This window comes from Chelonia mydas, chromosome 3 (assembly GCF_015237465.2).
Source record: "Chelonia mydas isolate rCheMyd1 chromosome 3, rCheMyd1.pri.v2, whole genome shotgun sequence".
In the NCBI taxonomy this organism is placed as follows: domain Eukaryota; kingdom Metazoa; phylum Chordata; order Testudines; family Cheloniidae; genus Chelonia; species Chelonia mydas.
Window position 1 is genome coordinate 16,405,419 of NC_057851.1, and position 19,264 is coordinate 16,424,682.

The following is a 19,264-nucleotide window of genomic DNA, read 5'->3' on the forward strand; positions in this document are numbered from 1 at the left end:
TCAGAAATCAAACTTAACTGGTGAACAATATAATGAGGTATGGGCTCTTACACCCATCATTCCTTTTGGGGTCCTTAAAAGAGAAGACTTCGTGGGGGAGAATAAAATGAACCACCATTGCTGATTGGGACACAGACAGGAAAGAGCAAGCTTCACAATCACGATCACCACCCCCACCATCTCCTGGAAAGCCAGGGTCCACTGTTTACCACTGGAGCTTTGTTGTCCTAATCCTGAGAGATGTCCTGAGCAGACTGAGCTAGAGAGAAGGACCTAAATGATATCACCACCTCCCTCAACTTTGGCTAAATTCTGAACACCATCTGGGATAAGAAACTTTGTCTCCACATCTCCTCTCCTCCCCCTGGGTATGCTTTCCCTTCCCCAGCTTATTTCTTCCCTTTCCTAAGGCTCTCTTTTTACCTTCGGTCTACTAAGTCTGTATTAGCTGGCCAAGACTGTCTCTTTTACAACACTGCTGTAAGCCTGTGGCCAGAAAGAGGAAAGCAATGCCGTAAGCAGCCCAATGCTGATATAAGTCTGCCAAAAAGTGTCTGATAAGACTGTGCTAGGCCTGTGTTTCTCCAGTTGCCAGTAAGAGTCAGAACTAGAGACAGAAGCTGCATTTTCTATCTTTGCTCTTCTCTTCTCTCCCCTTGTGTGTGTTTGTCTTGTTAGCTAAGAACTACAGCAACAACAACAGCTTCAACCCATCTCAGCGAACTTCTCTGCCCCAAAATGGACAGTTATTACCATCTTTAATCCCATCTAAAAGACCATCAGCCAGGGTTATTTTCCTTTAAAAAAAAACTCTACTGCTAAAGAGAAAGGAAATAAGGGATATTATTAAAATGAAAGCTTTGCTTAATACTTTACTTTTCAAATGCTTTAACTGTTTTTCTTTCTTTCCTGTACCTTTAATTGAAGGTTTAAAAGATATTTAATGATGTGTTTGCCATGGGACGAAGCAGGCAGAGACTTTAAAACCCTGAACCATGTTGACTGTTTAGTGTGGTATCGTGACAGGTCATGTTGCTACCTGGAATAAGTGGGCCCACTTATTCCATCTTCTAAGACAACACAACAGGAGCCAGAAAGGACCAGCAAAACGCAGAAAGAGCCTCTGCACCCTGAGGGCATGGAGGTCTTGGAGACTGGCCAGAGACTGCATTGACATGGCAGCCCTCTAAGGAAACTTGTGGAGCTATTGTGGGTTTTAAAGCTGCCCCTCCTTTACCAGTGGTGGGTATATGTTACAGGGGCTCTATGCCTGAAGTTGTAGCAGCTCATGGTTTTAGCTCTGGAGGTCTCTTGTTCAGTCCCTGGTGTGGCAGCTGTCACATATGTAGAGGGCAGCAGTAACACCAGATGCTCTTCACATGGGCCACTAATTCCTCAGGTGAGCACTGCATTAGTGGTTCTAGGAAGAATAAGTAATACCACCCCCTACACCAGCTGTCCAGAATCTAGTCCAGAAATCTGCAAAACTGTCATGGGAAGAGTGACCTAGAACTTGGCAGCTACATTTCAATGGCAGACATAAAATTAAGGAACAGTTATGGCCAAAGGTTCAGAAATAGGTGTGACTGATTGCTGGTATCTTGGTCAACTTTCAGATTTGAATCACGGACCTACAGAACCTTGAGTCATTACAGCTTGATCTGAAGAACAAGACTCTGTAGCAGGAGACTGTAACAGACTCGCATCCTCTGTAGATTGGGCAGAAGGAGCCACATAACACGCATTGACCAAAGGTTACATATTGTTGAAGCAAAATATGGGCTTACGAAACCCATCACGCAAGACTAGAGCTGGGCGAATTCTTTTCTGGTGAATAGTTTATTTACTGAAACATGCAATTTCAGTTTACCAAAACTGTTCACAAATTCAGGAATAATTCAGCTCATACTTTTGTCTGGAAAAAATGGGGGAGGACGGGAAATCCCAAAAAGCTGAAATGTTTCATTTCAACATTTTCTAAATGAATCATTTCGACTTGGTTTCAAAACGACATTTGGTTTTGAAGTGTATCTAAATTTAACACAAAAAAGGGTAAAAAACACTCAAAAACGAAACAAAACATTCTATTTTGGAGGAAATAAAGTGTTTCAAACAATCAGAAATGAAATTTAGGTTTTTTGTTTCATCAAGAAAAAAAAACAGAAAAATTGTTGGTTGACCCAATTACAGGTCAATCCAAAATACGTTTTTTCCCGGTTCAGCCACCAATCCAAAAATCTGTTTTTCCACCAACTCTGCTAAGACTATACAGTGGTAACTACATGGATGTCTGCAAAACAAGAGGAAAATACCTCTTCCAACCATAGAACTTTGCATTTGGTGCACACAATTACTATTGGTGATCAGAGGTATCTATTCTGTGGGCACAATTTAGACATTTGTATTTAATACTCCAACGCTTAACGTTTCAGGTTTCAGACTGCCTCTTCCACTTACTTATAAGCAGGAAAAGAGATGGCCAGGAGGCACAATAAATAGGACACAGCTGTCGCATCACACTTTTGGCCCCCTGCAAAACTTGATAGCTCCAACTGCCTGGGTGCCCTGCAGAGCCAAGGAGGAGACATTGAGTATGTTTGTATTCTGCACCCATCACCATAGTGCCTGAGTACATTCCTGTCTAGCACCTGGACACTGATTTCTTATCTCCCTATCAGGAATAATCTATGTGGAATTTCAGAAGCAACAGAATACAGGCCAGTGTTAGTGGTTGGCTTGCACCACAACTGTAGTGGCCATTACCACAGAGTAAAATAGGTCCAAAGTTGGCCCAAAAGGAGAAGAAATGGGTGGTCATTTTCCACACTGCAACATCTGAAAAATGCAACAGATGCTTCAAGAAAAATGACAGAAGCTTTTCTGATTTTCCTCCAGCTGATATTGCAATGAACCTCAAACTACTGATATTAAAATCTCGGGAACCCTAACCTAAGCGGTAGCTGTTTCACCACAAATCTGAACAGATAAATAGTGTCAGATTTTCTCCACAATTTTAATCTGTTCTTTGACCAACCCCATTCATTCATTTTGGCCCAGCAGCTAAGTAGAGACCCAGTCACTTCACTTTGAGACAGAAAGTCCAGTATGAATGGCCCTTTGCTTGCTTGCCATTCAAAGTCTTTATGCATTTGGAAATCTCACATTGAATCTGACTTCACTATGTTAGAATAACAGAACTCTGTAGCTTTGGGTCACTCACATAACGTTTCAGACAGGCATTCCCACGTGCTGTACATTTTGTTTCAAATGAAAACAAGAGCTGATAGCAAGGGATTCTGGCACTTGACCCCAAGGACTAGGCTGGAGGCCTGGATTAACGGTGGTAAATCTCAGTGTAATCAACCTCAGAATTTTCCCTTCTATCACAGAAAAGGCTTCCAAACTATACTTCTTGGTGGTGGGGATCCTTTAAATGGGAATTAAATGTAACTCATTAATACAAAGGAATTCCCTTGTACTGAAGGATGTTAACTCCCCAAGCTCCCCTCTTCCAGAGAGACTGATTTCTGCAATCTGGGCTTGATTAAAATCTAGTGATTTAATTGTGAAGGATCCTAGTTTAGCTGATATTTTTAAAATTACTATCAAACAGGATGCATATACAATGGCCCCATCTATACTGTCTGTGCCACTGAGTTTAAAAACCCAGGTAGTTAGCACTTCGGGGGGGGGGTTGCTGTAAGATGTCCAGGGACTGAAATGGATGGAAGTCATCCAATGCATGAGGTGAGGAAGAGAGAGTGTTTCCCATGCATAGAGGGCAGCATGGAAGATGTCATGAGGACCAGGGTGAGAGAAGGGTTCAAAAGGGACCCTATGGGGTTGAGAGGAGCACAGTTTGAAGGAGGATATCTAAAATACTTCTATGGTCTCCATCACCATAGTATCCGAACACCTCAAAATCATTAACTGATTTCTCCTCAAAACACCCCTGCGAAGAAAGTACTATTACCCACATTCTGCATCTGGGAAACTGAGGTACAGAGAGACTAAGTGACTTGCCCAAGGTCACACAGGAAGTCTGTGGCAGAGCAGGGAATAGAAGTCGGGACTCCTTAGTCCCAGGCTAATGCTCTAAGTATACAAGCATCATTCCCTCTGAAGCACCTGGCATTGACTACTGTCAGAAGACAGGTTTCAGAGTAGCAGCCGTGTTAGTCTGTATTCACAAAAAGAAAAGGAGTACTTGTGGCACCTTTGAGACTAACAAATTTATTTGAGCATGAGCTTTCGTGAGCTACAACTCACTTCATCGGATGCGTGGAAATGCATCCTATGAAGTGAGCTGTAGCTCACGAAAGCTCATGCTCAAATAAATTTGTTAGTCTCAAAAGGTGCCACAAGTACTCCTTTTCTTTTTGTCAGAAGACAGGATACTGGGCTAGATGGACCATTGGTCTGGCCCAGTATGGCCATTCTTATAGGTAACTAGAAATAATTAAATCTCAGTCACTTCGTAAACATCCTCTAAAGGAGTAGTTTTCAACCTGTGCTCCGCTGACCTCTGGGGGTCCGCAGGGTCCGCAAAAGATTGTTACCACCATACAACAGTGGTTTCCAGCCAGGAGCCTGCAGACTATGTATAAGGTTTCCAAAGAGGTCTGCACCTCCACTCAAAATTTTTAGGGGTCTGGAAATGAAAAAAGGTTGAAAACCACTGACCTACAGGATCCACCATTCAGTGCTCCACACGCACACACATACTACATGACTGACCACAGCACACACCACTCATTCGAAAACCCAGAGGGACACTTTCTGCTCTCAAAAGCACCATGGATGCCAATGGAACCTGACTGCATAAATCAAAGGGCGGCATGTCGCCCACAGGATGCAGGGTCAGAGGTGGAATCCCCATTACTGGAGGATTTTAAGAATAGGTTGGAGAAACACGTGTCAGGGATGGTTTGGATTCATTCGGCTCTGCCTCAGTGCAGGGAGCTGGACTCTGACTTCTCAAGGTCCCTTCCGGCCCTACATTTCTATGATCCCATGAGAACCCTGCCAAACACCTAAGATTGTCATTGCTTGCAGGAGTGATTTAAAGTCACAGCATGAAAAACTGAACATTATGACTCTCCTCTTCTCTTGTTAGTCCAGAAGCTGGGGAAGCTTCTTAAATATGCCACTTGCAGATAAGGGAAAGGACTAAATACATGTGTGTATCTATTGTGAATGCAAAGGCAACTTACTGAGCAGATTTTGAAAAGCATTGTTTGGCAACAAATAAAGAAAGAGGAGGATGGGTTGGCCTCAGCCAAAGTCCTTTGTCTTTAATCCCCACAGCATGTCTGCCTGTTGTCCCCTTTGTTACAAGCTATCACCACATCTGGGAAAGCCTCTCTTTACTGCAAATTCTGGCATGATGGAAGGAGACTCCCAGCCACTTGATATGCAGTATTAGTGTTACAAAAGCAACTGTAAGTCTGTCAGCATGTGATTTTCTTCTAGGGCACACATTGCCTCACCATTTTATCTTCAGCATTTACCACTGACATGTAGGAGCAAAAGCACTCAGATCAGCTCTTTAAAATAAACTGTAAATTTCTCTAAAAGTGCTTGGGTGCAGGAGACACCAGAATTAGCAGCTCTCTGGGGAAACTGGACATTTGCCAGATTAGAACAAAGTGGTTCCTTGCACAATAGATGCATCATTCCTTGTTCTGCTGTAACATTTATTACTAATTCTTATTGACTTACAGCCATAAATATGCAGGGCACTTAACACAAATAAAGTGCAGGTCTTTGCCCCCAGAAGCTTGCAATCCAAATCCCTGATCTTGGAAAGACTGATGCATGTACTGAATGTCATGCCCATGAGTAGTCCCCACTGAAGTCAACAATATCAATCAGTGTAGGTTTCAACATCTGAATTTTCCAATCCTATTTAATGTACAAAGGGTTCTTTGATTTGTGGTAGTCACACACATTTAAAGAGAAGATACTGGTGATAGATAACTGAATCATAAAGAAGAATTCTGTCCATGTGACAGTAGCTAATTTTAGTCACTCATTTGTATGGAAAAAAAATCTATGATGATTTACATCAGCTGAGAATTTGACCCTGTGAGCACAGGAGAAAAAGTAAACTAAAGATTCTACTTGGATTTCTAGTCACTAAAATAGAAGACCCTAAACCAAAATGTAAGTTAACCCTACAGGAAGTCCTTTCTACACTGAAAACCTACCACCATGTTGGGAGGTCCAATTAAAAGGTAGTCCATCCCCCAACATGGTTAAAACACAGTTTGATCTTGCAATATATTTGTGTTTTAGCCACATTCCTGGATCACTAAAGTCAAAGGCTGCAGCAAAATTCAGGAACATCCCAGTGAGACATAATTCGGTCCCATCTACATTGCAAGAACAAACTATTTATTAACAATTTCATAGATTATAAAGCCAGAAGGAACAACTGATCATTTATTCTGACCTCTGGAGTAACACCATAGGACTTCCCTCAATTCTGGTTTGAGCTATAGCATATTTTAGAAAAACATCAGACCTTGATTTAAAGATTTGCCATGTTGAGGAGTCCACCACAGCCCTTAGTAAGCTGCTCCAAGAGTTAATTGTTCTCACAGTGTCAGATGGCCAGTGTTACCAGGCATGATCATTTTTAGAGCATAGATCTAAGTGGCATCAGGCACAAGACAAGGCCTAGGAAAGAGGAAACCCAGAATTAAAGAGATGAAATTTAACATGCAGTACCTGAAGGGAAGTGCCAACTGAACAGGAAACATCTTCCTTAATTAAAGTTGCATAGGACTGTAGGTATCGGGAGGGACACATCTGGTGACTTGGCACAATTCGGCCATAAAAGGAAGACTGGATGCTGATGGTGGTTCTGTGAGGGCATCTCAGGGAGACATATTCTCCATCGCAGGCATGGTCACTGTAATTCTTTAACACTCTGGATATAGAGCCTGCCAAAAAAAGAGATGACAAGAACCATTAGCTTCCCGTCACTGATCATCATTCTTAGCTACACAGTGCTGCCACTAATTAACTCAAATCCAGTGATTAACTCTCACTGCACTGCAGTCAAGTAGATTGTGTCATCCTCTCCCATTTCTCAGCTGGGGAATGGACACAGAGATTAAGCAACTTGCCCAAGGTCATTGAGAGTGTGTATGACAGAACTGAGATTACTGTTCAGGAGTTCCAGGCTCCTAGTCCAGCACTCGGACCACTAAATTGCGTGGTCTCTCCCAAAACTATTTTAATTTCTTTGATTGTTTCTCCCCTTTTAACCAATGGCATGAAAAGTTTGTTTTCTCCCTTCTTCGGTAGAGTTTCTAGGGTTTCTAGAAGGAAGCTGCTCCACAGAACAAAATCTTTCCCAGGGAGACATTACCACATCACAGATCAGAGTAAAAGCACTAAGAAGAATAGGTCATTTATCCATCAAACACCAGGGATGGAGTCTCATTAAAGTTACACTAAGTGAAAGTGACTGAGAGGATCATCACAGAGAAGTCACCATGACAACATCTTCTGCATCCACCACACTCAAGCTTCAGGGCTAAACATTCTGGTACTGACCCAGAGAGGTGATACTTGCCCTCAGCCACCACTGAGATCGATGAGAGTTGTGAATGCTCAGTACTAGAGCTAGTCAGGGACATTTTCAACAAAACAGGTTTTCTGTCAGGAATTGCCAATTTGTCAAAACTGAAACTTTTTGCAGCAGGAACGTACCAATTTCAATTAGACTTTCACTGATAAAGGTTTCTCCCATTCAGGGTGGACTCTGGTCAAAACCAGCACAAAAGACCCACCCCTGAATAGCCATGTGGTTAGAGAGTTACATGGCTAGAACGTGACAGAGCCAGGTTTGAGGCCCTTCCTTGCCTGATTCATGCCAAGGACTCTAACCTGGGTATCCCATATCCTAGGTTGAGTGCCCTAACCATCAGGCTGTTGATTAATCAGGAGTTGGTGTGTCTCTCTTTCTGATGAAAAACTTGGAAAGGTCTCAGTTTCATCCTGATAAGGAAAACCCTGAAAATCTTCACAGGATTTGGGGGGGGGGGGGGGAAGAGAAAAACCATTCCCCAGTTCTACCTGGTACCTCTCAAGATCAAACCCCATGTCAATACAGCTCTGCTTAATACACTAGCCAGTCCTTGTCCTAAGCAAATTGGGACTACGGTTTACTCTAGTCAACTGGAGGTGCTGTGTCTAGAAACCTGTGAAGGTTTACAGCCATTGAAAGAGGGGACTGGGTCAGGATTCCTACCCGTAGTGAGCTCTACCCACCACTACCTGCTTCTGCTGGGAACCATTCCCCATCTCTCAGCTGGCCCCCACAGTGAGAGCCATCTGCTGCAGCCAGCGTCTGCCCCTCTCCCATCCCAAGTAGCAGCAGGGAGAAAGATTGTCTGCAACAGAGACTAGGTGCTGGCACTTCTGAGCATGGAACCCGAAACCTGCCCTTACTAGGAGGGCAGGAGTCTGACCGGCTGTCCAGCAAACCAAAACAACCCCATCCCTTTTTTGGTTTATTGTTTTTTCCTTTCCCTGCCCTTTTCTCTAACCTTTTCAGTGGTAACTGGATAAAGGTTAAAGAGGGGAGAGAGGGGCAAGGCAGCAGGAAAAACAAAAACCTAGGAAGGGAGAGGAAAAAAAAGTTTTGAAAATGTTCAAAACTGGGGGGGGGGGGGGGAAGATAGATTTCACACAAAAAAAATCATATAAATGATGATTTAGATGATCTTAGTGGTCCCTTTTGTGGGAATTTCCCACAATCCCCCTCCCTTATCAACTATAGAGCAGGACAGACAAGTCGGTAAGTGGGCTGTCATGCTGAAATGGGTCAGAGGTCAAAAACTGGGCACAAGATGCCCAGGACAAATAAACTCCTCCTCAGGGTCCTTGGGGTTAAAGCAACAATGTAGCTCGGCCCCACCATTTAGCTTTGATTATAGGATGTTGGATACTATCCCCCGCCCCATCTTTTACTATTATTATTATTAAACAATTATATTGCCATAACACCTCAAAATATATTCCGAATAGCCCCTTTGCTCAAATTATCTATTAATTTTCAAGCAGCAGGAGCAAAATTTGCCTTTTAAAAAAAAAGTCTTCTGGGATGCAACCCCAGCAGCTGGAATAAGCTACCTGGCTGCATAAGACCAGAGGCAAGAGCATGGTTTAAATTTTAAAACATTTTTATTCCTAGTCTGAGAAAGTTCTGTTGGTGTAAAATGAACTGGGTCTGCTCAATGCTGTCTCTTACTTCAGAGAGCAAGCGTCCTGCACCATGGTGATTGCTTTGACCTGATGCACGCTGGAGTCTGATGGATAGCTGCTCTCCCTCCAGTGGGCACTCATAAAGCATGTTGATCAAATAAGGCAAATAAATAATAAAACCAAACTTTTAAAAAAATTAGTTTCCAAGTTATCAATCCACCTTTGGACTTCTCCCTGCCTTCTGGTGTACTTGGGGGGGGAAGGAAAGTGTTACCGGGATTCAGTAAAGATTTCCCTTGCTTCAGGTGATTTCTCTCTCAAAGCAGCCATCCCTCAGCATGGCTCCTGTGTCAATATATCCAGAATCAGGATTGCTTTCAATCCCCACAATTAGTGCAGATCACATGTTAGAGCAACTTATTACTCCTTTTTTCCTTTGGCAACAGAACAACATGAGTTCATTCAAGCTCAAATTAATGAAAACTATCGCTTGAGCCCTTTGCTGGTGACTGGCCAGCGAACATGCTTTAGTTGTCATTAAAGCATCTGGCACTGGCCACTGTCAGAAAGGGCATACTGGAATAAGTGGACCACCCTCCTGTCTGTGTTTCCAAGCAGAGCAGAAAGGACTAGGTGTGTAGATAGTCATCATGCTCTCGCTCTCTCTTCCTCTTCCCCATCTGCCTAACCTACTCCCAATTCAGTGAAAGCACTTTTGAAAATGCAAATTTTTCCTTATCCAGTGGCTCACTCTTCTGCATTCTGGGGTTAGGAAAATGAGCATCTGAATTGATTTCAGCATTAGCATCAGGGTCTGGGCGGTGCTGAGGTGATCTCTTGGCCGATCACTGTGTAGAAACCTCAAAGGGTGAGTGAGTTGCTGATGAATTGTTCATTGATTGAATTTATAAAAGCATGGCCCTTGCCAAGCATCTTGGGACTTCAGTGTTGCTTAGATAATAGGCACACAAGTTAAATAGGAAACTCTCCTCTTTCCCCACATGGTGCTGGGGAATCTCTTTTGGATATCTGCATGGGAACACTTTTTTAAAATCATACAAGATGACAGTATCAAATAGGTGTTAACTGGTGCATAGAATCTGGTGGTAGGTAGATAAATGCAGTCTAAAAAAATCTGCGCGGAAAACTATTCATTCAATCCTCTTATCCATCTCCCTTGCCCATTGCAGTGTAAATTACCAGTATTCACTGCTCACTATCGACTGGAATATAAATGACTACATCACAAATGTGCAACCTCCAGGATAAAAACAAAGTCAATTACTAGCAGGGTTTTGCAAGTTGCTGATGGGAATATAGTTTATATAACCATTTTTTCTTTACTAGCCTGACTTGTTGGTGGGTTGAAAGTATCTGAAAGTGGATCCCAGGCAATTCAAAAGAAAGAGGCTATTAAGATCTGCTGGCTTAACCGGGAGATCTTCAATGATCTGAAACTCAAAAAAGAATCCTACAAAAAGTGAAAACTAGATCAAATTACAAAGGATGAACACAAACACATAACAAGTATGTAGGGACAAAATTAGAAAGGCCAAGGCAGAAAATGAGATTAAACTAGCTAGAGACAAAGGGTAACAAGAAAACATTCTATAAATACATTAGAAGCAAGACGATGACCAAAGCAAGGGTAGGCCAGTTACTCAATGGGGGGGGAGGGGAATAATAATAGAAAATGTGGAAATGGCAGAAGTGTTAAATGACTTTCTTAGTTTTCACCAAAAAGGTTCATAGCGTTTGGACATCTAACATAGTAAACACCAGTGAAAATGAGGTAGGATCAGAGGTTAAAATAGGGAAAGAACAAAGTTAAAAATTACTTAGGCAAGTTAGATGTCTTCAATCACCAGGGCCTGAGGAAATACATCCTAGAATACTCAAGGAGTTGACTGAGGAGATATCTGAGCCATAAACAATTATCTTAGAAAAGTCATGAAAGAAAGACAGGAGAAATTCTAGAAGACTGGGAAAGGATAAATATAGTGGCTATCTATAAAAAGAGAAATAAGGACAACCTGGGGAATTACAGACCAGTCAGCTTAACAGAGCAAATAATTAAACAATCAATTTGCAAACACCTAGAAGATAAGGTGATAAAAACAGTCAGCATGAATTTGTCAAGAACAAATTGTGTCAAAACAATCTAATAGCTTTTTTTGACAGGGTAACCAGCCTTGTGGATGGGGGGTGGGGAAGTGGTAGATGTGGTATATCTTTACTTTAGTAAGGCTTTTGACACCGTTTCACATGACCTTCTCATAAACAAACTAGGGAAATGCAACCTAGATGGAGCTACTATAAGGTGCGTGAAAAACTGGCTGGAAAACCATTCCCAGAGAGTAGTTATCAATGGTTCACAGTCAAGCTGGAAGGGTATATCGAATGGAGTCCCACAGTGATCCGCCCTGGGCCCAGTTCTGTTCAATAATCTTCATCAATGATTTAGATAATGGCATAGAGAGTACACTGATAAAGATTGCAGACAATACCAAGCTGGGATAGGTTGCACGTGCTTTGGAGGATAGGATTAAAATTCAAAATGATCTGGACAAACCTGAGAAATGGTCTGAAGTGAATAGGATGAAATTCAATACGGACAAATGCAAAGTACTCCACTTAGGAAGGAACAATCAGTTGCGTGCACACAAAATGGGAAAGGACTGCCTAAGAAGGAGTACTGCGGATAGGAATTTGGGGGTCACAGTGGATTACAAGCAAAATATGAATCAGTGTAACACTGTTCAAAAAAATAAAAATGCAAACATCACTCTGGGATGTATTAGCAGGAGTGTTGTAAGCAAGCCACGAGAAGTAATTTTTCTGCTCTACTCTGCGCTGATTAAGCCTCAACTGGAGTACTGTGTCCAGTTCTGGGTGCCACACTTCAGGAAAGATGTGGACAAATTGGAGAAAGTTCAGAAAAGAGCAATAAAGATTATTAAAGGTCTAGAAAACATGACCGCTGCGGGAAGATTGAAAAAAATTGGGTTTAGTCTGGGAGAAGAGAAGAATGAGAGGGGACATGATAAGAGTTTAAGTACATAAAAGGTGATTACAAGGAGGAAGGAGAAAAATTATTCTCCTTAACCTCTGAGGATAGGACAAGAAGCAATGGGCTTAATTGCAGCCAGGGCGGTTTAGGTTGGACATTAGGAAAAACTTCCTAACTGTCTAGGTAGTTAAGCACTGGAGTAAGTTACCCAGGGGTTGTGGAATCTCCATTATTGGAGATTTTTTAAGAGCCGGTTAAACAAACCCCTGTCAGGGATGGTCTAGATCAGGGGTCCTCAAACTTCATTGCACCCTGACCCCCTTCTGACAACAAAAATTACTACATGACCTCAGGAGGTGGGACCAAAGCCCGAGCCCGCCCAAGCTCTACCAGCCTGGGAGGGGAGGGCAGGGGCCCAAAGCCCAAGTCCCACTGCCCTGGGCAGGGAGAACAAAGCAGAAGCCCAGGACTTTAGCCCCAGGCAGGGGGCCTGTAACCTAAGTCCTGCCATCCCAGGCTGAAGCTCTCGGGCTTTGGGCCCAGGCGGTCAGGCTCAGGCTTTGGCCCCATGCCCCAGAAAGTCTAAGCCAGCCCTGGCTACCCCATTAAAATGGGGTCGCAACCCACTTTGGGGTCCTAACCCACAGTTTGAGAACCACTGGTCTAGATGATTGAGGCCCCTTCCAGTCCTATGATTTTACAATTCTATGGAAAACAGGCCTGCTGAGGAGGCCACTGTCAGATCTGTTCAATTTGGCTTCTAATGCAGGGGTTCTCAAACTGGGGTTTGGGTCCCCTCAGGGGGTCACAAGGTTATTACATGGGGGGGTTGCGAGCTGTCAGCCTCCACCCCAAACCCCGCTTTGCCTCCAGCATTTATAATGGTGTTAAATAAATTTTAACAAGTGTTTTTAAGGGGGAGGAGGGGGCACTCAGAGGCTTGCTATGTGAAAGGGGTCACCAGTGCAAAACTTTGAGAACCACTGTTAATACTTGTCAATACTTTTCATAGTTTGCAGTGTTGCCAGCTCTTGTGATTTTATTAGGTCTCATTAAACTACAGGTTTCACTTAAAGCTGGAGAGAAGTAATCAGGCGAGAATCTCAACTTTCATTTTAAAAATAAAGTAAGTTTCTAGCCCTCACTATGCAAGAGAAAAGCTTGAAAACGTGACCTGAATGCACCCTAAATGGTCAAAAAACAGAAGGCAAATAAAAAAGGACACCACTTTTTTAAAAATTGCATTTTAAATCTGATGATTTTTGAATATTTAGGGTAGCAATAACGCAATGGGCTCCACACCTTTCACTTGTAGTTTTTGGGGAGAGGAGGAGGAAGAGTGAGGGATCGTTCCTTGTAGGCTATAACTTACTTAAAATAAACCCATCTGTAGGCATGATGTATTACGTTTCTGTTTGGTTCAAAGGTCTCTTGTTGGGTTTTATAGCTGGTTTCACATGCCAAGGAAGAAGATGTAAACAAGAGTCAATTACAACAAAATAGAGGAAATGTCCCTTTCAATCACCACACTGAATGGGATTTTTCTCAGGGCAGGAGTCTGACTCTTAGCAAATCAGCAGCAAATTAGTAAAACCCCTCACCAGACTCCGAACACAAACTTCTATGCTGGTTGTAACAGAGGCTGGGGAAAGAAATTCTGCACCAGCCAGCAATTTTGTCAGTTCCCCCAACAACCATTTTCACTCATGCAAACCGGCCTCTTCAGAGAATTGCTGCTCAGTTCTCAAGTAAAAGCCAATTCTAACTACCTAGGACATATGTTAGCTGGGGGACAATAAAGGTTTCATAGAGCATATCATGTTTCGTTTTACAGATATCACTTAATATGACATGACAACATTATCCTGATGCGATTGCCCTACCTTGCTGCCTACTTGCTCTTCTAAGACACAGCTTTTCCTTTTTATGAAAGCAGAGTAACTGATGGAGTAGCTTACAAAAGAACAGAATTAAACAGCACCTTTTCCCCTCACAGCCAGAGATAGGACAAAAATACAGCATACGTGTACATCATTAGAAATGAGTGTTTACTGATTTATGGGGTTTTTCCTTCAAAATGGTAACCACATTTCGCCTGTTTCCATGAAGTAAAAATTTCAGTTTTGCAATGTAGTTCCTGATTCTCATGTCGTAAACGTGTGCAGCATATGATGCAACTGATTTTACAGTGCACCTGGTGACATACAGCACCTGATCAGCCATCAGAACGCAGTCTTCCCCTTCACTAAGAAAAATCCTCTATCAACGTGTGCTATAAAAACGTGTTACATAAAAAAAAACTCTAAACATACACTTCAGATACACTCTGGATACGTCTAACATTAGTGTGCATTCCATAGGATTTTAAGACCAGAAGGGATCATGATGATCACGTACTATGAGCTCTATGTAACAGAGCCTCACCCAATGAATTTCTGCATCAAGCCCCTAATTTCAATTTGAGCAATAGCATATCTTTTAGAAAGATTTCCAGTCTTGTCTTAAAGACTGCAAGTGATGGAGACTTTACCACATCCCTGGTAAGCTGATCCATTACCCACATTTTTAAAATGTCCCTGGACTTCCAATCTGAATTTGTCTAGCTTCAGCTTCTAACCACTGGATTTTGTTATACCTTTTTCTGCTTGATTAAAGAACCATCTGCTGTCAGCAGGGGCGGCTCTACTAATTTTGCTGCCCCAAGCAGTCGCTGCCAAATTGCCACTGTGCCCGGACGGAAGAGTGGGGGAGCTGCCGCCCAAAAGCCGCTGCGATGGGAAGAGCGGTGGAGCTGCTGCCGAATTGCTGCCGTGGGGCACGGACTGCCACCCCATTCTGACTGCCGCCCCCAGCACCTGCTTGGAAAGCTGGTGCCTGGAGCCAGCCCTGGCTGTCAGAAATCTCTTCCTTGGTTAGACTGCGATCAAGTCACCTCACCTCTTAACCTTCTCTTGGATAAAACTAAAGAGAACAAAACTTTTTCATGCATGTGCATAGCCAATCAAATAGAATCTATATACTCAATCCTGCAAGGTGCTGAGCATCCTTAATTCCCACTGAAATCAGGATCTCAGAACCTATTATCATTGAGCCGGATGAGGAGAAGTGGCAGAAGCTTACGGAGGAATAAGCAAGAGGTATGTGGACGTGGTGCTGGGACCTGTCTGTTACCTGCCTACTCCATAGAGGTGACATCTTCAACTACATTATGAACACAGCTGGTAAAAAGTTATGTATTTTCTGTGAAAAGTTTTGAACAAAAATTCTAATGTTCTGAATTTTTGAACAAAAAAGTTCTCATTATGTCAGTTTTCCAAAAAACCAGAAAGTTTTTGGTTTTCCAGGTTCTCCCCACATACATGCCACACACCCCATCCAAAAAAAAGTGGGGCAAAGGAAAGAGGTGGCAAGAGGAAGACAAACAAAACCAAAACCCTTTAATTTTAAACAAAATTAAAATTTGTTCCATTTTTGACCCAAAATTCCCCAAACATTTTCAAAGAAATAAAAGCGTCGTGAAAATTTGTTTCCTTTGAAAAGTTTTTTAATTATTATTTTTGCCAACAAAAGTTGACAAAAAAAACTTTTCACCAGCTGTAATTATGAATACATTATGCCAGGATACATTTAATTTAAATAATTAGTTTGATTGGCATAGACCTATAAACTTAGAAACAATTGATTTTCCATTTTCTAGGAAACACTGAGTAAATACAATCAACTTCCCCATCAATAATACTGCTCTGTGTACAGTGGAGAGGGTAGATCTTTTAACTCTAACCCCTTATTTCCAAGCATTTATAAATGTTTACAAATTACCAGCTAGGTAGAAATTTTTTGTAGTTCTTCTAAACAGTGAATTTTTAAGTTAGATAAAATTCCTTGAGATATTTTTGAGACAATGGAATATGAGAGAGAGTTTTACCAACAGAGAAGTTATTCAGATGCTATTTCTTGAGTTCAGATGACCCCAAAAACAAGCATGGTTTTAAGATGTGCTATAAACTGTTGTAACTTTCTGACATATCGGTATCAATGCTCTGCATATAAAGTAACATCTCATTGAAACTGCTGAGCTGGAAGAGTAGAAAAGCATATACTAAGAATAAGAGACAAAAACAGGACTAAAAATGTGACCCAAGGCCAGGCTTCAAGCCAGAGTAAGTAGGTCTATATGAATGTGCCTCGTACCAGGCAGTCTTGCAGATAATCTTGTTTGAAATACTAAAATCGTCTCTCTCAAACAGCAGCATGGCCTAATATGAACACATGGGGTTTCTTTTGCTTTGTTACTATAAATATAGACTAAAGCTTGCCATTGCAAAGATTCTGCAGGACAAAATACTTCTCCCACCTCCCCTCCAGCAGTAATATTTATAAAAACAGCACAGAGCAGGAAACACATGAAGATTTTGCAAGTGAGCCTATGAAACTTCTGACCTAAAATCAACCTTATCTTGTCCATTATCTGATTTATTCTATTGCCAGGTATAGATTCTGACTGGGATTCAATGTAACAGAAAATGACTTTGTAAAAAGCTACTCTAGTATTTTGTTTAAAGGGACAGTGTCAACCTTTTAAGGTTGAAGAATTTCATAACATTTTAAAATGCTCAGCAGTAATTGTAAGGTTCTGCCCTGATGATTAGTGTGACAGATGTGGTGGGAGCTGGTTAGCTTGAAGGGGTTGGTTCACTTTTAGGTTGCTGTTCTGAATCTAGCCCAGATCAACAGTGGGGGTTGTTGTTGTAATCCTTGGACTCCCTTGTAGAAAACTCCTATACAATTTAATAGAAAATGATGTCCTTTCTGTAGGTAGCGTGAACCATTCTATGCAATTTAATAGATTATTATTATTATAATAAATACCCCTGCCACGGAATTCTATAGGATGATCCCAAAGCCCTATAGAAAGGATCTCATTTGCCATTTAAGTTTTATATTTAATAGTTTTCTAAAAGTGCCAGCTTCTGGAATTATGTGATCTCATACAAACTTCAACCTAAAAAAAAACCACTCATGGTTGCAAAGAAAAACTTAAAAACATGGCCTGAGTACTCTAAAGGATCCGAAACCAAAAGGCAAATAAAAAGGAATTTAAAAAAACCCTCTGGATTTTTAAACCAGATTCATGATTTTTGAACTCATGGGGTTGGAAACGCAATTCTGTAGGATGTGAGTCATTCATATACAACTTGTGTTTCATTAGTAATGCAACAGGCAGGCACAGAGTCATAGGAAAGAATGCTTCAAGAGCGCGGAGTGTCCAGTTACACGCTGAAGCTCTACAGTTTGAGAGAGAACATCTTGGCCTGTGACCGTATTTGAGCCCCATGATGGCACTCTGAACTAGGTCCCTCCTAAATCTTAGCCCTTTCTCCTGTTTCACTCATCATGCTACAACGCTATTGGGTTTAGCCCTATAGTACTTTTTTTATAATGGCTTCTTTACATTCTCCTTACTGTTTGTTATATCTATTCATCATCTCTTGTTTAACATCAGGGCCTGATCCCAGAAAGCCACAGGCAGATCCTCTTGCCCTGTCAGAGTCCTGTTGACTTCAGTGGGACCCCATGCAGGCATAAGGGTCCACCTGCATGATCTCTTTGCAAGATTAGGGCCATTAGGTTATAAGGTTTTTGGAGCTGGATGTATATCTTTCTGCCTTTGCTGTAAGGAGCCTAACACACACACTTTTGGCTTCTGTAAAATAAACCCATATATTAGATCAGTGGTTATGATAAATATTTTGCATACTAGGAACCCATCTCCATACCTCTGCTCCCATCTAGGTGAGATGTAGCCTTGAACCCTCTGCTAGGTAGCAACATGGGGTGGGCAGGATTGTGGGACCCCCTGACAACAACAGGTCACAGCCCCAAGTTGAGAACGCCTGAACTAGATGACAATGATAGCTGGCAGTTATTAATGCCTGCTCAGTGGCCTGTGTGAAAGAAACTGGTGACCCCAGATCCGTTCCTAACGGTTTGTATAGATGGCCATACCAGGTGCACCTGGGTGGTCTCAGCCTCTCTGCTGAGACCAAGCTGAAGGTAGGGTCCTTCCAGAACAAGACACAGACTCATTGGCAGGGCAGTGTGGGGAAAAAACAGTGAATGTTCAATGCATTTCATTTCTCAGGGCTGCCAGTCTGGCATCTTTCCAGAGTACTAAATTCTCTGTAGCGCAAGGCAGCCAACTGACTACTCTTCCCTTCTAGCCAATTATCCTCTCTTCCCCAAAATGATTGATGGGGACTGAAAACATTTCCTGAAGTTTAACATTCCACACACAATCATTATAGATTGTGCCATTTAATTCCCCCCATGTATTTCACCAGGAGGAATTAAAGGCCCAAACCCAAAAAGTGAATGTGAACACACATAATCTACCTTTAAAATGTCACTTAAGAATTTAAGACTAGTTACAGTAGAGGGGGGAAATCTCTCCCTAGGCTCTGCTATGTATGACTGCGGCTTAGTCTCTCTCTCTCTGGGGGAGTAGGTGGACAGGAGATGCATTGGGGATGGAGGAGGCAGGGTGACCTTGGATCTACTGTAGTTTCCTACTGCAGATGTGCTGCTAGGGGTAAAGCAGCAGGGAGCTCCTTGAAGACTGATTTCCTCCTCTTCCACTGCAGCAGAGCCAGAATGGCAGTTTACACATAAATGGCTACATGCTCGGAAAGTAGCTCACTGGTCCGAGCTGGGCATCTCTGCTCTCTCAACACGCAGCTCAGCCACAACAGCACAGGTCCCAGCTCCACAAAGCCACTAGCAAGTATCACCCAGCCACAAGGAATACATAGGCTCCTGGGGTATGTGTACATTACAAGCGTGACAGCACCACAGCTGCAGCGATGCCATTGTAGTGTAGACTAGTAGGTTCCCTCTCATTTTTTAATGTCCATGTGCAGAATGGATGTTATGTGCATCAATATGGAAGTGATGTGCAGCGGGGGTAGGGCTGAGGGGTTCAGAGTATGGGAGGGGGCACAGGAGTGGGGCAGAGGGTTGGGGTGTGGGGGGGTGCAG

General features: G+C 42.4%; 1 protein-coding gene across 1 annotated transcript in view; it reads right to left on the reverse strand.

Moving 5' to 3' along the window:
• Window positions 1-19,264, reverse strand: part of EVA1A (eva-1 homolog A, regulator of programmed cell death) — a 303,636-nt gene that overhangs the window by 194,045 nt on the left and 90,327 nt on the right. Inside the window, exon 2 of the mRNA XM_043542176.1 lies at window positions 6,733-6,947. Within this exon, the coding sequence (XP_043398111.1) occupies window positions 6,733-6,947 (215 nt within the window). The remainder of the gene's footprint in view (window positions 1-6,732; window positions 6,948-19,264) is intronic.